This window comes from Meleagris gallopavo, chromosome 30, assembly GCF_905368555.1.
Source record: "Meleagris gallopavo chromosome 30, MGAL_WU_HG_1.1, whole genome shotgun sequence".
NCBI classification, from domain to species: Eukaryota; Metazoa; Chordata; class Aves; order Galliformes; family Phasianidae; genus Meleagris; species Meleagris gallopavo.
Window position 1 is genome coordinate 1,706,445 of NC_139433.1, and position 17,900 is coordinate 1,724,344.

General features: G+C 45.4%; 1 protein-coding gene across 3 annotated transcripts in view; it reads left to right on the plus strand.

The window, feature by feature from the left end:
- Window positions 1-269: 269 nt before the first annotated feature.
- MLLT1 (MLLT1 super elongation complex subunit) overlaps window positions 270-17,900 on the plus strand; it is a 29,963-nt gene continuing 12,332 nt past the window's right edge. For 2 of the 3 annotated variants that reach the window (XR_014880178.1, XM_085211862.1), the window contains exons 1-5: window positions 270-586; window positions 3,431-3,611; window positions 6,384-6,466; window positions 14,595-14,738; window positions 16,126-16,251. Coding sequence is in view for 2 of the 3 variants with exons in the window: in XM_085211862.1 (XP_085067988.1) it covers window positions 575-586; window positions 3,431-3,611; window positions 6,384-6,466; window positions 14,595-14,738; window positions 16,126-16,251 (546 nt within the window). In the remaining variant the exon portion in view is untranslated. The remainder of the gene's footprint in view (window positions 587-3,430; window positions 3,612-6,383; window positions 6,467-14,594; window positions 14,739-16,125; window positions 16,252-17,900) is intronic. The other variant, XM_085211863.1, reaches the window with a different exon arrangement.

The window sequence follows — 17,900 nt, forward strand, 5'->3', positions numbered from 1 at the left end:
TAAGAGGGGGAGGGGAGAGAAAGGGGCACCGGAGGAGGTGAAGCCCCGCCCACTTCTCGTCCCGCCCACCACTCCCCACTTGACCCACCTCAGGCTCCGCCTCTTTCCCCGCCCACTCGGCGTACCGCCCGCCTTTCGTTGGACAGAACAGCCGCCCGTTATGCGGAGGCGGGGAATACCGGCGGAGCTAAGGCGGAAGCCCCGCCTGCCGGCATGAAGCGGAGTTGCTATTGGTGGAGAGCGAGTGCCTCTCTGATGGCGTCGCTTTCCGGTTCCGTGGGGCGGGCGTCGGGGGGTGGCGGGGCTGCTGCCTGTGAGTGACACACAATGAGGCGAGCGGCGGCGGCGGGGCCGTGAGGGGCCGCGACCGTGCAGGCGGCGGCGGCGGCCGAGGCGGCGGCAGTCGGGGAGGGGGGTGGGGGGAAACGGAGCGGAGAGCGGCTTCGCTTGTAAGGCGGGGGAGAAAGCGGGGGCGGAAAAAGAGGACCCCCCCCCCCCCGTCGACCGTCCAGCAGAACCGCCGCGGCGGCAGCGAGCGAGCGAGTGAGCGGGACCCGCGGCGCTGCGCTCAGCCATGGACAATCAGGTGAGGGGAGCGGGACCCCACGCCGCCTTCAGTGCCGCCACCCCGCATAACCCCCCCATAGCTCGACCCCCCTCCCCCAATAGAATAGGGGGGCGGGGCCCCTTTAACGAGGAGGGACTGAGATCCCCCCTCCCCCGGCTGGCTCCCCCATTTCTCCTCCATCGTCTTTTGTGGGTGGGGGGGGGCCGAGCTCTCGCCCCTTCCTGGGCGGCCGCGCCGCAGCCTCGCCCTCGGCGGGGGGTGGCAGCCGCGCTTCCCGCACATTCCTGCCCGGGCTCACTGGGGGGGGTGGTGCCGGCCCTGCTCCCCCCACCCCTTCCTACTGCCGTGAAGGCATTTGAGAGGGGGGTTCCCGCCGCCCCAGTAGCTCTACAGGGCCTCAGCGGGAGGAGTGGGGGCTAGAAGTTCACCTGGGCGCCCTGCAAAGGCCTTTTGTGTGCGAGGCTGCAGGCAGGTCGGCCCGGCCCGAGGTAGGGCCCGCTATACTGCGAATAATAACCCCGAGGAGGCCGGATGGAGCCTGGTCATGGCTTTCAGGCAATTAGCGCATCAAACAAATACCAGAGCGCGCTACGGAGCGTTTATTAAGTTGAAAAGCAGACTCCTTTTGTATTATTACAAATCGTTTGAATGGGATCCTGGTTTTCCTTTGTCGAGAGACATGCTTGGGGGGGGGGGGGGGGGAGAAAAAAAGAAATGCACTGTTTTATCAGAGGGACTTCGGGTGTTTGTTATGGGAGGTTATTTTCAAATGTGTTTCAACTTCTGGCTTAATTCAGAAGGGTTGTTAATTGAACCGATATGCGATGAGTATCGCGAGTACAACTTTCACTCTCTGCTAAGCAGTTCTTTCATGTTTAATTTTGTTCTCTTCCACATAGTCCCATCTGTTTCTCAGCTAAAATTTCTCAGCCGTTTCAGCTAGGAAGGCAAATAGTGTGGCGTGACAGCCATTTGCACTGTGCTGGAGAGGGGTAGGAACTGGCAGGAGTCACAGAATTTAAAGGGGAATTACAGATTCGATAAGGTGAAGCTGCAAAACAGAGTAGATCACTTGGTGCCCGAACAATGCGATGTGCCCCAGGTATGGGGCATGCCTATAGGCACCCTCCCCAGTGGGCCTGAGCTTTAGGCCACCTCTCCATATAGTGTTCATCCACTACGAGAAAGATCACCGTGGATTGAGTGAAGCACCTTGCCTTCATCTCATTCCTTAACGTGACACCGAGGAGCAGACAGCCATGCAGCATCATTTTAGCGCGGGAGTGAGATGGAGCCAGCGTAGATAAGCCCTAAAGCACAAAAGAGGAAAATGGCTTGCCAGGAGAGCTTGCAGAAGACAGCAATCTAAAGGAATGTGTTAGTAAAGCAGGTGAAGCAATTAATTACATGAGTTTGCCTCTGAGTCTTTGGATTGATGGCAGCCGAAGCTGTTTTACTGTGAGGATAATTGCCTGAAAGACTGTGTTAAGGTTTATAGTTGAAATTAGAACTGAACTGTGATTTGGGAGATGGAGCTTTGATGCCCGGTGCTCTGTAGGCTTCCCGTGTGATCTTTTTACAAAGAGAAAGAAAACACTGAGATGAAGTGACTGAAAGGCTTTTTCAGAAAGTATTAACGATGCTCTGAAAATTACTTTCTGATAAAATGTCAGGTTGGGTTGGACACACAAAATGGTTTTTGAGCACTTATCATAGTTCTGTTTTCTGCTGCAGTTCCTCAATAGGAAAATGTGGATAATACTTTTGCTGAGCGTTTGTCTAGAGCTCGGGAAGCTTTTCCTTTTTGCTGCTCAACGTTTAACATCATGCCCTCAGGTTGGGTCTGTGTTTGCTTGTAATGACAAATTTGGTTGCCTTTCCTCATTGAGAGCTGACAGGGCAATGCATTTATTTTCAAGTCTTAGGTGAAGAATGGCATAAGGACTGAAAAGCAGCCCACTTATTTTTCATACACTTCCAGTTGTTAATTTGAGATGGCTGTGCTGCTGCTCTAGTTTGGATAACGTACACACAAAATTAGCCTAATAAGTAGTCAGTTACCCTGGCTGTGATTCCATTCCAAGCAGTCGTGCCCTAAGATGTGCTTCCCTTAACTTGTGTCTGAATTGTATTGGCTTTTCCCTGTTATATCTTTTTAATTCATTTCCTTTCTTCTGACCACGAAGTCTGCAGGAAGATGTGGATCTTTACAACATAGAAATCTGTTTTTTTTAGGACATTTAAGGAGATTTTTATTTTATTTTATTTTATTTTACTTTGTGTACAGAATACATCTCTGTTATTCTATGATTAGAATTCAGGACTACACATCAGAATTAAGTCATTTTAGTACTGGATATTGCGCAGGCATGGTACATGTTGACTTTGTCTTTGGAAGTCAGTTAATCCAATGTATTTAAGAGAATGGAGGATCATAGCTGTGTTCCAGTGAATTCCAGAGTCTTGAAAATACCATCAGGCACCAATTCATGATCTGATTTTTCCCATTTCAGTTTTGTTAGTGCTGTGAACATCAATTTCTATCTCTGACTTTTTAGAAATAAATGCAATTCTGCAGTGAGGACTTTGCTGACACTTTAGTTGATAAGTGAGGCAGATAAACCTACCCCTCCTCTAAAGCCCTTTTCTCTGCAATGCTAATATTAGGAAAAAAAAAATAGGTATGAAGAGATGCTTGGAGCTATTTTTTTTAAAACCTTTTCTGGTTGATAACTGTAGTTCTCAGAACGAGACTAATCTCTCTGTGGAGGCTGTTGTGCAGTTGTTATCCAGCATCTTCAGGCTGTGGGGCTCAGCACTGATGTGTGGTTTGCTTACGTTCTGACCTCTGTCCTCAAACAGTGCACGGTTCAAGTCAAATTGGAGCTGGGGCACCGAGCCCAGCTGCGGAAGAAGCCCACAACTGAGGGGTTCACCCATGACTGGATGGTGTTTGTGCGCGGCCCGGAGCAGTGTGACATCCAGCACTTTGTGGAGAAGGTGGTCTTCAGGCTGCATGAGAGCTTCCCGAAACCCAAGCGAGGTGAGTCACGTTTTGAAGATGGGTTTTTAGGAGTGAAATAGTACTGTGCAGTTTAGACTGTCTTGTACTGTCATATTTCTGTAAAATCTCCTCTTGAAGAGGAACAAAATATGTCTTCCTTGCACTTAACTTCACCTTAACCATCTTTGTTTGTGGAAGACGAGAGAGAAAGAATGAGACCTTTCTTCTGATGGAAGGTTTGGAGGTGAGGTGCTTTCTCTGCAGCAGTATGTGACAGCAGTAGTTGATTCGTGTTACCAAATGGGAAAGGCGGGTTTGGTTTGTTAGTGTCAGCCAACAAAAGCTGGAAGTGTGTGATGGGTGAGAGGCCCTCAGATAGGGGACGGGTGTATGTGCTGCAGCAGGGAGACTTCTGTTCTGGTCCCTTGGTTTGTTCAGCCCAGAGCACGGAGTGGAGGGGAAGCACTGATCTCTGTGACAGCAACAGGGCATGAGGGAACGGCATGGAGCTGTGTTGGGTGGGAGGGGTTTCAGGTGGGGGTTAGGGAAAGGTTCTGAACCAGCAGATGGTGGGGATGGAACAGGCTGCCCAGGGACAGTGGGCATGGCCCCAAGCTGCCAGAGCCTGGGTAGTGTTTGGGCAGCACTGTGTCAGTCATTGGGTATGGATTTGGGTTGGTCCTGTGTGGAGCCAGGGATTGGGTTTACCTGTGGATCCTTTCCAGCTCAGGATATTCAGTAATGTATTTTCTGTAAGTTCTGGTGCAGTCAGCAAGGTTGGGGAAGCTACACAACAGAATAACACTACCAAAATTGCAGTGCTATTTTCTGCTGGATCGGTTTTTTGCTCTGAGAGTGCAGCAACATGAACCTTATTGTCGTGGGGCAGCTGGAATGCGTGGTGGAAGAGCAGGAATTGCCCTTCTTGGCAGCAGCCGGGCCTTAGATCTATTTGAGATTGTGTAACTGCATGCTGTTATTATGTAGTGTTACCAGGAGTGCTGACTGCTTAGCAGTACTGCTATAAATTACTTTGTAATGCACATTCTCTGAGATACTTTTTTGGAAGAGTGCTGGTCATGCAGGATGTGTTGGGGCTGCCTCCTGCACCGTAGATTTGTGAGAGTCCACAACAGAAAGCAACTCCGAGGTTTTCAGCTCCCAGGGATGTGAATTTAGTGTGGATGTTAATAATATCTCCTTCAAACTGACGTAGTAAAACTGATGTATGATAAGGCAGTGCAATACTGAGCTGGGAGCTAATTTGTAGAACAGAAATTACAATCTGCTGTGCTACAGTTCTTGTCATCCAGTGTAATTACATTATTACAAACAACTGTACTGGGATAGCACATTGTCTTTGCTCAGTGGGTTGCCATGTCATCTACCTTTAAAGAGAGTTTTTCTCTTCTCTTAGGTTTTAAGTGCTTTCTTAAGCTTGCTTACGTAGATTAGAGAGGTTTCTTCTGCTGGTTCTCCCTTACTTGAAGCAAAATCTAGTGGTGAGGGTGGGCTTGTGCTATGGGCAGGTTGCTTCTGTGTCAAGTTTAATTTCTTAGGATGGGGTGGAAAAGGAACAAAGGCTGCTTGGCAAATCGCCTTAAGATTCCTGATTCCATGCTGACACTGTGTTTGGATTTTGTGCTTTTTTTCCACAAGTGGTAGGGTTTCTATGCAAAAATTCAAGTGGTTCTAGGGACGTTGAGTATTTTTAGATAGGTTCTTTTTTCCCTGCAGTTGAATTTTCAGAACTGCTTACTGGCACCTTTATGATGGTTCTTAGAGCTGGGAATAATGTATCTATGCTACAAGAAAATTGCTGTGCTTTTTAGGTTTGAGCTACTGTTTCCTAATCGCACTGCTTGCAGTTCTTTAGAGAAAGTCAGAAGACTTGCACCAAACTCCCCTAATTACTTTATTGACTTGATTTACATGTATTGTAGTGCATGAATTGTGTGCAAGTGCATCCGGTTCCTGAGAGGGAGCATTTCTGTGTCGGTCTCATGTTTCTGTTGGCAGTTGCTATGTATAGCTGTGCCGTGGCCAAGTGATCCTAGAAGCCTTTGAGCTGCCTCTCACTAAGCAGAAATACAGCAGGAGGTGATAGGGAGGATTTAGTAACATGAAAACACAACAGGTAGTGGAACGAGGAGCAGGAAGCACGTAGATTAATTTCTTAAAGTGATTAGCTTTTGCAATCTGTATTCCTGCAGCAGGCAGCAGCAAACTGTTTCACCTCCCTCCGTTTCCACACACATGAAATACACAGCAGTGTTTGTGTGCCCTTCAGGTTTGTTCCAGGGCTTGGATGAGCAGCTCGTAGTGTGGCTATTACGTAATTATGAAGATTAAGCATGGCAGGAGAGCACTCCAAAGGGAAGAACCAACAACCCTGGTTGCACGTTATCCTGTCTTGAGGAATAAATGTTGGCATCAAAGTAAATTTTCCTTTCTGTGCTGTTCAGATTCCCACCTTTTGAAGCATTGCACTTTTTTCCTGATGGCTCTAATGGAGCAGCACAGGGATGTAATTGTATCACGGCAAAGGGGAGGGGGGAAGAGCCTTACTGAGTCTCTGGCACAGTGTGTTTTATATTTCCTTTCTATGGGGGGAGCTAATCACAGATTTTCATGCTCTTCACTGAGCCCTTGGGCACCATCTCATTGTGGTGGTGTTTTTTTCTCCACAAAGATCACCGTTTTAACGAAGCCATCAGTTGTCAGAGCCACATTTCTCATCTTACAACTTGTTTTTGGCTCAGATTAAGAGGCATTGTATTCCAAGTTAACGTTTGTGTATTCTCTTTTCAGTGTGCAAGGAGCCCCCGTACAAAGTGGAGGAGTCTGGCTACGCAGGCTTCATTATGCCCATTGAAGTGTACTTCAGAAATAAGGTAGAATCTGATTTCTGGTCTTGTAATTGTTTTGAGCTGTGCCAGAGACTGAAACTGCCTGACAGAAAGACTCTAAATTATGTGACTGTTTTATGTGTGTGTTTTTTATTACTCTAATAAATAGAATTTAACTGGGAGTTGGAACCTCCTGCCAGACTTCAAAAGAAAGCTTTTGGCAGAAATGGGATTGTATAGAAAGGTGATATCAGGACAGCGTGATGGCCCTGGAGATTCTGCACAGATATTGTGCCACTTGTGGCAGCCTTCTCTACCGTGGATAACATTAAACCCATTTAAAATATGTTTTGCAAATGTGTAAGTAAATCAGTGTAAAACACTGACTCTTAAGTGTTTGGAATCGCTGTGTTGGCTGGCAGTAAATTAATTAATTTTTTGCAGGTTTATTTTAATAGCTGCATAGGTATAAAATTTACATGGGCCTGAGTCAAAGTCTTGCATTTGTGGAACAGGTATTTAAAGCTGTGTTAAAAATGCTGTCATTTTGATCCAGTGCTCTTCCAAAAAAGAAAACACAAAACGGTTTAAATCTTAAGATGCACTGCCAACAAATGAGTGTTAAAATTTGGGATTTATTACTTGCTTTAAGTCTTACCACAGAGGTCACGTGCTACATGACTTGAAGAAGGTTATGAAAACAGAGATTTGGACACTTGCATTTGTATTAACTCAGTTTCAGTTGAATTGTTTTGTTAAGCAGGGATACAGAATCTTTCTGGTTTTGATTACTACTTAAAAAAAAAAAAAAAGGGGGGGGAGGGAGGGAAAACGTTCTGCTTATTATTCCTGGGAGGGAACTTAGATAAGTGAAACGTTAAAGCTTGAAGCTTCCTCCCAGAATTGTGTGCTCTCCCCCCCACCCCTTCAACACTAAGCACATGACCCCCAGGTTGGCTGTGCAGAGAACCATTTATTATGACCTAATTCTATTTAGCTTCAGCATCTTTTCCACTGTACCTCCCACAAACGTGGCTGTTTTTCCCTTCTTACCCTAACTGAGCACACTGTTCTCCTGGTGGTATCGTTTTTGAATCATCAGCATTTTAGAGTTGTTTTTTTTTTTTTTTTCCACTTGCCACATTGATTTGCCTTACTTTCAGCCCGAGTTAGTAATGTGCCAAATAATGAGATTGAGGAACTGGGACAAGAATTCTTTGCTTACAGCTTGGTTTTGGGTGAGTGGGGTAGGCCTCAAGGATGGGACAGTTCAAGGATAGGGGACAAAAACTGTTGGTAGAACAGCTCTTTTGCTAAGCACTGAAAACTGACCTGAATGCACAAAACCAAAAAGCAAACAAAAAAGAACGCCAAAAAATGCCCTCACCTGGAAAGCTTAGAAGCAGTTTGACATGTGTTGGCATCTCTGAGGTTTTGGTTGGCAATCAGGAAACTCTTTCCCTCTCTGTGTTTGACTTTGGCTCAGTTCAGGTTCAAAATCTGCCTTTACATTCCTGACCAAAACGTCTGAGCTTCCCTATGCTAATTGCTTCTACCCATTGCTATGGGTGAGATGTTTTGTTCTGCCTTTTTTTTTCTCTTCCTTTCTTCACCCAGTCTGTTCTCATGCCTATCTCCTGTGGCTTTCTTTCACTTCTCAGATCCTCCTCTCTTATTTCTGCCTCTCCTGTATCTCTTTGTAGGTGCCCTTGTTTGCATTGTCTCCATCTGTATGCTTTATTTCTCTCCATTCCTTATATGCTCCTCACAGAACACAGGACTGGCAACTTATTTGAGCATAACTTGGTTTTGCACCCATCAGGATCATCACTTCTCACTGCTCCTGTTAACACATCACCTCACAGTTGTTCTTTGTAGCATCAGGGATGTGATGGCTTTTATACATAAGGGAAAGAGCAGCCTCTGTCCTTGTTGGAAACAATGGAAGTAGCATTTAATCTGGGAGAAGGTGGCTGGCTTTTGGTATTTCAGTCTTCAGAAGCACAAGAAATAAGTAGAAAAACTGTTAGTTGTGAAATGCTTATCAAAAACACAGCAAAGGTGTGTGTATTGTGGAGAAATTCTTCTTCACTCGAAGTTGTTTAATTGACTAATGGAGGGGTTCTGTCAGCACTGTTTGAGGAAGAACGTGGTAGCTGCAGTCTTCCAGTGCTTTATTTGAGCAGAAACTTATTTCCAGGCTCAGCTGTGAGCTTGAGACACGTGAGCTATGCTGAAGTCATTTAAAATTTGCTTTTATTGCTTAGCAGTGATTTTTTCCATCTTTATATCAGCAAATGTTGTTTTCTCTGCCCATTTGGAGGCCAAGTTTGGTCCGTATGGGTGCTGGAAATTCAGAAGCTGCCCACTGAGGAGAATTGGGCTTGTCGGGTGTTCAGTGCTGAGACTGTCCCAAATATGAAGAGTTCTGTGGTTATTTCCAGTGCTCGGGGCTCAAGGAAATGTAAGAGGTGAAAGACAGAAATGCAAAGGCTGGTATGTAATAGAAGTTAAAACACGTGGGTCAGAAGAGAAGGATGAATGGTGAAGGCTTAGAATGCAGTCTTATTTTCTCCTTCATTGAAGAATGTGACATTCAAGCACCAAATAAATAAGTATTTACTACTTAACGACCATATGTTCACTCTGATCTCTGTAAACCTGTTGACACTGGCGGGGATCAGCTGTTACGTGGGGAGCATATATTGTTCTGAATTGATGACAGCACTTTGCAGTGTTTGGGACTCATCCTTGAATCAGTCTTTTCACAGGATATTATGGATTAATTTGGGGATGGGATAAAAGGACAGTTTTGGAGCTGGCTGCTCTGGATGAGCGGGTTGGCTCTTTGTGGCCATATGCTCCCTACATTCTAGCACTTTTTGTTGATTGAAGTGTATCCTCTCAGTTGAAACGAGCTGTAAAGGCTTTGGGATTTGTTTATCGATGCATGTTTGGCTTTGTAAAGGTGAGAGGGAAAAGGATTTGAAGTGGGAGTGAAGTAATCTTGGAAAGCTGATCTTTGCCATGGTTGGCTGGAACTTTTTTCCCCAGTTGAAGCCTCCTTTCTTAGCAGTTTCCTTTCTCTGTTCTAATTTGTTACTGGGATGATAAATAGTGGCTGTCAGAGCCAACGTGCTCTTTGCTTTGGCTGATGAAAATGGGCCTGCTCACTGCTAAGGAACAAGTTTACGAAGAATGGCTTCAGTGTGTTTTTAATGAATTTCATCAGGGATTTTTCTAGGCACATCTGCATAAAGCTGCCCACCAGCTCCTCTGTGCAGGGACCTTTCTGTGCCTGCACGGAGTTCTTTGGAGCTCAGTGGTGCTCTTGGTCCCACCGGGGCTTGTGATTCCTCCCCATCAGACACAGAAGTGCCAACAGAGCATTAAGAAATACTCAAGAGCCAGTTCTTGTCCTACATAAACACAGTTATGCCTTTGCCTTGTTGGCATGCACTTGTCCTGTGCTGTCATTTAGTTCTTCATGAAGTGTTCTCTCAGCTGTGTCCTCTGAATAGCAGAATATACGTATTTTGAATATTGCTATAAACGTGGAGGGCTCGTGTCTGACTTCTGGAGAGCCCAGGAGCCGATGCTGGGAGCTCTGCAGTCCCACTCGGTGCTGCTGGCAGCTGTAGCCCTGCAGCTGAACCTGAACAATAAATGTCAGGAGCTCAGCAGGTTAAATAATAAAGCTTCTGGAAACGCTGTTGACTAATGATACTGGATCATCTGGGAACTTTGGGACTGAAACTGTTAGTGTGTTATTTCTATTTTTAAGTCCTTTGTGTTCCTTCCTGTAACGAGGGCTGCTGCAAGTGGCTTCTGGAGCTTGAGTCAATACAGACTGGGTACAACAAATGTGGTGCTGTTTTTCTAATACTCTTCCCCACCCCGTTTCAGCAGTCCTGATTCTTCTTTCTTGGCATCCTTGTCTCCAGATCCGTGTCTTGCAGTGGCACACACTTTAATCTGGAGGCTGTAGCAGTACAGGTATGACTTCAGCTTCAGTTACATTTTTGCATCCTAATGAAGTAGGTCAGTTCTGTACCTTCGTGTTATTCTGATGTAAGGCAGGCTGTCCTAATGCAGCGTGGACGTGGTGTTGTGTTAAGACACTGCCTCCCAATTTCATTATAAGAGATAAAAGGCTTCCAGTATTTGCACAGTGCAGTACATGTGATGTAGGCTTTTTCTATTAGTGAAAAGGGAGGGATGTGAAGAAGGCAGGGGAATCAGTTTGAATCTTCCAGTGAGGTTCAAAATAAAAACATACGTTTTGCCCCTTTCTGCAATAGTTATAGAAGTGTTACATGAATGCATGCACTAATGATCCTGTCTTTCAAGTTGGAACTCAGTGAGAACGCTGTATGTGGGTACGTGTGGCAGGAGGGGTGAAACCAAGGAGCAACTGGAGCTAAAGATGAGCTGTGTTAGCTGGAGAACTGCTCCTAAGGAAGGTGCTGGAAGGTCTGTATTGATGCAGGGCATTTGTTTTACCCAACAGATGGCTGTGTTCCTGGGCAGGATCTGTGCAGGTCTGAGAAGGGTGCATTTCATCTCTCACTGTTTGCTTGCTGTTCTGAAAGTTGTGGAATAAAACTGGATGTTGTCTGTGCCGTAAGTGCAAGCATTTGTTGCTCACATTTTTGAGGTCTGTTCTGTATGACCTGACCCACCAAACCCGCAGTGCTCAGTGTGCTGCTGAGCAGTGAATCTTTTTTTTGCTTGTTTCTGTCCTAAATCCATACACATTATCCATACCTGTCCTTCCCTCTGCCCTGGCTGAAAGACCTGTGCTGTGTCTGATGGAGAGGTGGCAGGCAGTGCCTGGCAAGGGAGCATTGTCGAGCAGCAGCCAGCATCGTATTGTGGGTTTGTGAGAGATGATGGAATGCTTCTATTTGAGCAGAGAGCCCCTTTTCTTCACATTCAAAGAAAGCTAAAAGCTTCGAACAGAAGCTGCTGCAAAATGCTGTTCAGTTATTTTACTAAACCTTATAGAATCTCAGCAAAGGTCGGGGCGCCGTGTGAGCAGGATGTACCATAAGGCAACTTGCTTTAGAAGTACATATTGCCCTGTTCACTGTCAGTGCTCTGTCTGCAGCAGGATGCAGGGCAGTCCTGAGGTTGGGTGGGTGGGAGTGGAAGCAGGGCTGGTTTGTATGGCATTAGCAACCAGGTCCAGCTGAATGGCCCCGTTGGGCTGGATCTGTGCAGAAGGGAAGTGCAGCTGGATGTTATGGTTATTGAATAACCATGAGGCTGCTTCCTTGGTGTGCTAGATTTTTGTAGATAATTTTGTTTTATGGCTTTCTAAAAGTGATTTATGAACTGTATGTGCACGCTACCAGTGAAATCCTTTCGATTTGTGTTCAGTGGCAAAGGGCACACCCTGCCTGAAAAACAGGACGAGGAAATTTTAACAAAAGACTTTGAAAAATTCCTGCTCTTACTAACAGTGCCAGAAGAATTTTAACCCATTGCTTCAGAACTCAAAAGAAAAACCAAAGCAACTCCACCGTTCGGAACTGCAGCAGCTGTCAGTGCAGGCAGGAAGCTGGGAGTAGTGAAAACAAAGCGTAACAGGCTCAGGTTTGGGGGTCGGTAGTGGGGCAGGCAGAGCTCACACATGCAGTTTGGCACTGGCTGGGCCCTAATGCGATGGCACACCTGTCTGCTTTACCTCTCCCAGCTGAGGTTTAAGGGGTAGATGTGAACTGGCTTATGATTTTTCTCAGAGGGAAGGAAAATGCCCACAGAAAGTGTCTCTCTTTGGTTTTGCTCAGCAGCAGCAAGGCTCAAATATGGGAAGGTGGAATCCTCTCAGAGCAAAGCTTGTCTCTGCTCTATGGATGCTACTCAGTCAGGAGAAGATAAGTGGTGCTGCTGTGTGAAAACTGCCTGGAGAATGTGTAAATCCCAACATCTTATTCAGAAAGATTCCAAAGTGTGGCTTTCTGTTAGAGGATATGTAGGTCCAGATCAATTGGCTTTCTTCTTTCTTTCTTCCCCCCACACCTCCTGCTCTTAATGGTTGTTTAGAAGGGAAACCTTTTAGGGAAGACCGGATGGGTTAAGCTTTGGAGTGCTGTGAGCTGTAATCATTAGCAGCCAGTGAAGGCAGTAAAGGGTGTTTATTTGCAGCTTTTAGCTTTGAGACTTTTGTACTCCTCCTTTTAGGAGTGCTGTAAGCTCAACTATTCACTTGGATGAGGTCTTCTGATGTCCTGAGCTGATACAAAGGATATTTTAATGGTGGTGGCATTTGTCTGGGACTTGGTTCCCAGATGGGTCATCAGCTGAGAGCTGGGGAAAGAAGTGTTTAAAAGCTGTCTTAATTTTACAAAAAAATTAAACTAAGGGGAAAACAAACCAAACAGCTCATCACAGAGATCTGGTAAATATTTGGGAGGTTCTGTGAGAGCCTGTATGGGACAAAAAAAAAAAAAAAAGGAATACCTGAGACAAAAGGGAAGTGAATCTTCCCTTTTTTTCTCCTGCTCTGAAAGCAGAGGGGCAAAATGACAAAGCAGAGCTCTGTGTGCCATAAGGGCCTTTGACCAAAGCCTGCTTTTGCTAATGCATCCCAGATCAATTGATTCCATGTTGTAAACTAGGAAAAGCGTTTTAGAAACAATTCCTAGGCCACATTTGGATTACTATTCATCCTTCATTTAAGTTTATTAGACTTTGAGGGACCCTTTACAGCTGCTGTTTTAACTCCAGCATAGGCACACACATGCCGAGCTCGCTAATGATTTGGTTAATGAGGACAGTTTTTGTAGCAAAGAAGAAAATGACGAGGGGGGTTTTCTTCCTATTCGTATGTTGTAGCAGACACTGAATGCTTTCAGGTGGGACTGGGTTCCTCGGGACCTTCCCAGGAGATGTTCTGCAGACCCTTGTGTCAGTAGCATGCTCTTATTTGTTAATTTGAGACTTTTTTATGGCGTGTGGCTGCTTAGATGTCTGCCTTCCTCTGTCTGGGGAGGCTTTAACTCCCAGGTGGGCTTACAGCGCTGACTTTGATGTAAACCAGGTGTGGTAACAGCACTTTTCATTATTAGGAGAATAGTTTGTACAAGCAGTGGCTTTTTTAGTGATGCTGGCATCCCGTAAGCAAGCAGCAGGAATCAGTGTGGTCTGAAGCTGTTTGTTGCTTCAACCTATTTTCAGCAAATCTAATGGCTCGGGCTGGAAGCCTGCGGCATCTGTTCCCATCCAACAATGCAACTACACCAGGAAATCAAGCTGCTGGATATGAATTGTGGAAAAGACTGCTGTGCAGCTGCTTGATGTTGCGCATTGAATGGGGCATATGGGATGCATTCATGTAAATACTGAATGTACTGTAACAGGAGAGTCGATTCTGCCACCGTGGAGTTTTCATCTTGAAGTGCAGAATGCAGGGTAAGGCCAGGAAATGGCATATTTATATTTTGCAGTGCAGAAACAGCACGAAATATTCGCCACTGGGGGAGTGGGAGGGAAGGGATTTCCAGTTTGTGTACGGCCAATGCACAGTTTGTGCTTCTGCAGCAGGTGGAGCAGAAGCAGCGAGGCACAGAGGATCCCCAGCACACAGCTCAGGATTGCCTCAGTGGAAATGCCCTTGGAAAGTTCAAAAGGCCCTGATGGCTCCCATTCAACCCCTGCAATATGCATACTGAGTAGGGTTTTACCATATGAGTCATCCTTTTGCCATTGTGTTTCATCTTTCCTCTGTAGCCACGGAGATCCTGCAAGTTCAGAAGTTCTAAATAAAGGGTTATGGGTTTTTTTCATATTGATAGTTGTAGTTCAATTGCTTCCTGGAGGAGCTGCATTTGATTAAAAACAGAGCAGCGGATAAAAGTTGTGAAGTTGCTTTCTTAGAACGACTTAATGCCTTCAAACAGCAGATTGCTGTCGCTGTCCTTCTCTGTGAGTTTCTTTTGCAGCAAAAGCAGTGCCCGAGCTGCTGGTGGGAGGTATGTTAGCTCAAGCTGGAGGTGCAAGCTGTTTATTTTCCAGCCTTGGAAAGTGCTCTGATCTCATGATGCAAAACGATGAATGCAGCACTTATTCGGTGGTTTATTTGGGATTCTCTGGAGTGACTGTCTGCATCCTCTGACTCAGGGTGCTTGCCAAACGTCTTCCTTTTTCCCAAAGTCTGTCTTGTTTTTAGGAGGAGCCGAAAAAGGTTTGTTTCACATACGACCTGTTTTTAAACTTGGAGGGAAATCCACCAGTGAACCACCTGCGTTGTGAGAAACTGACTTTCAACAACCCCACCAAGGAATTCAGACGCAAACTTATTAAGGCTGGAGGGGTAAGTGCCAGAGGGATCAGAGAGCTGAAGAGGTGCTGTTCAGATGTGTGGGGATTTAGTTTTGTTCCGAGGTTTTTCTCCTTGCGTGCAGCCCAGTAGGCTGCAGCTCTCTACATTTGTTGAAAGGACCCTGCCAGCTTTCACTGCTGGTGATGTGAGTGCAGCGCTAGAAGCAAAACTGAGCCGTTGCTTGTGTGATTAGTGGTGCTTTATTTTCAATTAAAATGTGACTGTTAACATCAAGGCAATGAGACCCCCTCTGGAAATGGAGATCTGTGGATGCTGCTTGCTGTCTGGTGGGCAGTCGGGGTTATCTGTGACCTTCCAGTGTCATGAGATGCATCTGGGTAGAAGAGCTCGAGGAAGAGAGAGGCTTCCAGTGTGTTTTTACTCATCTTGGCCACGGGGAAGCTTAATAGCATTTCTTGGTCAGTGAATGTCCTCTAAAGCTGGGTTTGGCTGCTTGTGACTTAGCTAATAAATTAATGGAAAATACTGGAACTTAGAGGAAAAATGGGTGTGGGAAGGAGGGGGAAAAAAAAGCTGTACTCTTGAAGGCACAATAAGGATGTGAGTTCCAGCATACAGTTGTTGGATAAACTGTTACTTCTGGGAAATTAATGTGCAGTGATAGACTAAAGAAATTATCCTGAAATTGGCAAATGAGTACAAGTCAGCCACGTAGTACAGGAAGTTTTAAAACACAGACATTGTCATGGCTGTCCTGAGACACCCCCATATATAATAATGTATAATTCTGGTTTCTTTAAGGACTTTATTCAGGATGGTCCCCGTGGCTGGCTGAGTTTTCTTTGGAAAAGCATCTTTCTAGCCTGAAGAATAAATATATATATATTAATATATATATATATGAAAGTTTCAATAATAAATCTCAGAAGTAGCAAGTACTCCAAGCTGTCTGTCCAGATCTTCCCCATAGAGGAGATAAGAAGGGATGCTGTTTCATGCAGGTCAGCACTTGGTCTTAGGGTCCTGTCAAGGGAAGTACCCGAAGTCTGCTGGTGTTTGTTTGTTTTTTAATGAGGAAAGTCTTGCTCCTTCCTTCCAGATTTCTCTCGATCCCCGTTTGCAAAGTAAGAGCATTTGCTGCAGTATACAGAGTTTCTGCCTTTATGCTCAGAATATAGGAGTTTCCTTTAGGAAAGGTGCTTGATATTGCATACTGTCTTTTATTCTTGACATTTCAAGAGTTGCCTTGAGACTGAGCATCTGGAACAGTCCAGGCAATAACTTCTCTAAGGTAGAAAAAATAAGCACATCAGAAATGAACAGCAGTGTGTTCAGTGGGCAGGTGACTTGGTACAATCACGTGTTAACAGTCTGCTCAGCTTCACTCATCCCTGTTTTTCCCCTTCTTTACTACTAGGTGATGGTAATGCCAGAGGGAGCAGAAACTGTTTCAAGGCCAAGTCCCGATTATCCCATGTTACCCACAATACCACTCTCTGCCTTCTCTGATCCCAAGAAGACCAAACCATCCCATGGGTCAAAGGTCAGTGAAACCTGCTTTTGTTGCCTTGAGCTGAAGAAGTCTTTCACAGCGAGCTAATAAGAGTTTGTTCAGTAGCTGTTTCTAGCTGGTTCTGGTTCTGAAAAGCTTTTCCTCGTGCTCTGTAGTTCAGTTCTGGGGTGATCTGTATTGTTCTCATTTCACTGCAGCTTTTTCCTAGTAAGAGCTCGTCCTGGTTTCCCTGGGACAGGGGTGATTTTCTGCATAGTGCCTGGTATGATGCTGTTTTCCCAGTAATTAAAAGGAGGTGGAGTCATCAGTGACAGAGGTTGTCACGTTGTGTAAGCCTGAAATAAGAACATCCATCAAAGAGTTCAGAACTTCTTTTCTTAATATTATATAATGCCAGAGTAACGCAGTGAAGACAGCTTTGGAAATCTGTACATAAATGTGTCACTCAGTTCCAAACCAGTTAATGGACTGGAACTTACAGTGTCAGCTGCATCAGTCCTTTATTTGCCCTCTGAACTTAAGGAAACCTATTTATGATTTGGTAGGTTTATCTAAAGAGAAGTTTGGGGGGAAAAAAACCAAAATACATAATTCAGTTGGACAGGGAGGTCTTGGTGAGCTGTTTTCCTCCTGAAGTGCAGGAGCAGATTGAGTTGTACTGAATGTTTTCTGGTTGTTTAGAGTTGTCCTTAATGCTAAAGATGAGCTGTGAGGCTCTTCTACTATTATTTCTGTAGGTCTGGGGCTTTCAGTCTCTCAGCAGGCTGATCAGACACTCAGCACTTCCTCTGTCATTAGAACTACTTGGCATCGTGGTGTAAAAAGCATCAAGTATGCCATGTTTGGCCCAGCTGGTGATCTCAGGATTCTACGTTTGCCTCAGCAGTTTGTAGCTCCTGAGAGGTTCAGGAGAAGCTTAAGCTTTCTTTGTCACTTGTGTAATAAGGCTGCTTTTGTGTAATTCTATGCAGGAGTGTGAATCCACGGGCAGTGTGCTCTGAAGCTGATTACATATTCTTTTTCAGTCCCAAATATTAGCAGCAATACATTTTATGGTGTAATACCATTCTGATACCTGCTTTCTTTAAGGCTGTGAACACTCCTGGCACTTTGAGCACGCCTTCTCACGTTGGCGTTATGAAGCACAATAAAGATGACTTACCTATTAGTGCCTGATTTAATTTTGGTCAGAATTACACATTAGAAAATGGAGAAGACGAAAGAGGAATAAAGGGCTCTGACACTGTCAATGGTTTACAGGCTGGTTTGTCCTGAGCCTGTGACTAATGGGGTGAGGGGACCCATGGACCCACACCCTGGGGAAGGGGACAGGGGGAAAAGGGGAAAGGGCAGGGAGATGGGAGATGGGCCTGAAAGCAAAACAGCAGCAACGATCTGAGGAGGAAAGTGAATTTACTAAATAAGATGTTGGGATGCGAGTTGCCACAATATAATGCAATATAATAAGTATTGAGGCTAATAAATAAAACGGGAGCATCCCAAGAAGAACCAAAGGCCTTACTGTAATGCTGAAGGCGGACAGGTAGGGAGGAGCACACGACTACAGAGATTAGCAGGAAGGGAAAAAGGGGGTGGTTTGTGAGTGCAAACAGTTTTATCTTTCTCTCTGAACAGAAAACGGAAACAGAACAGTGCAAAGTCCTCTGGGCTGTGTAGTA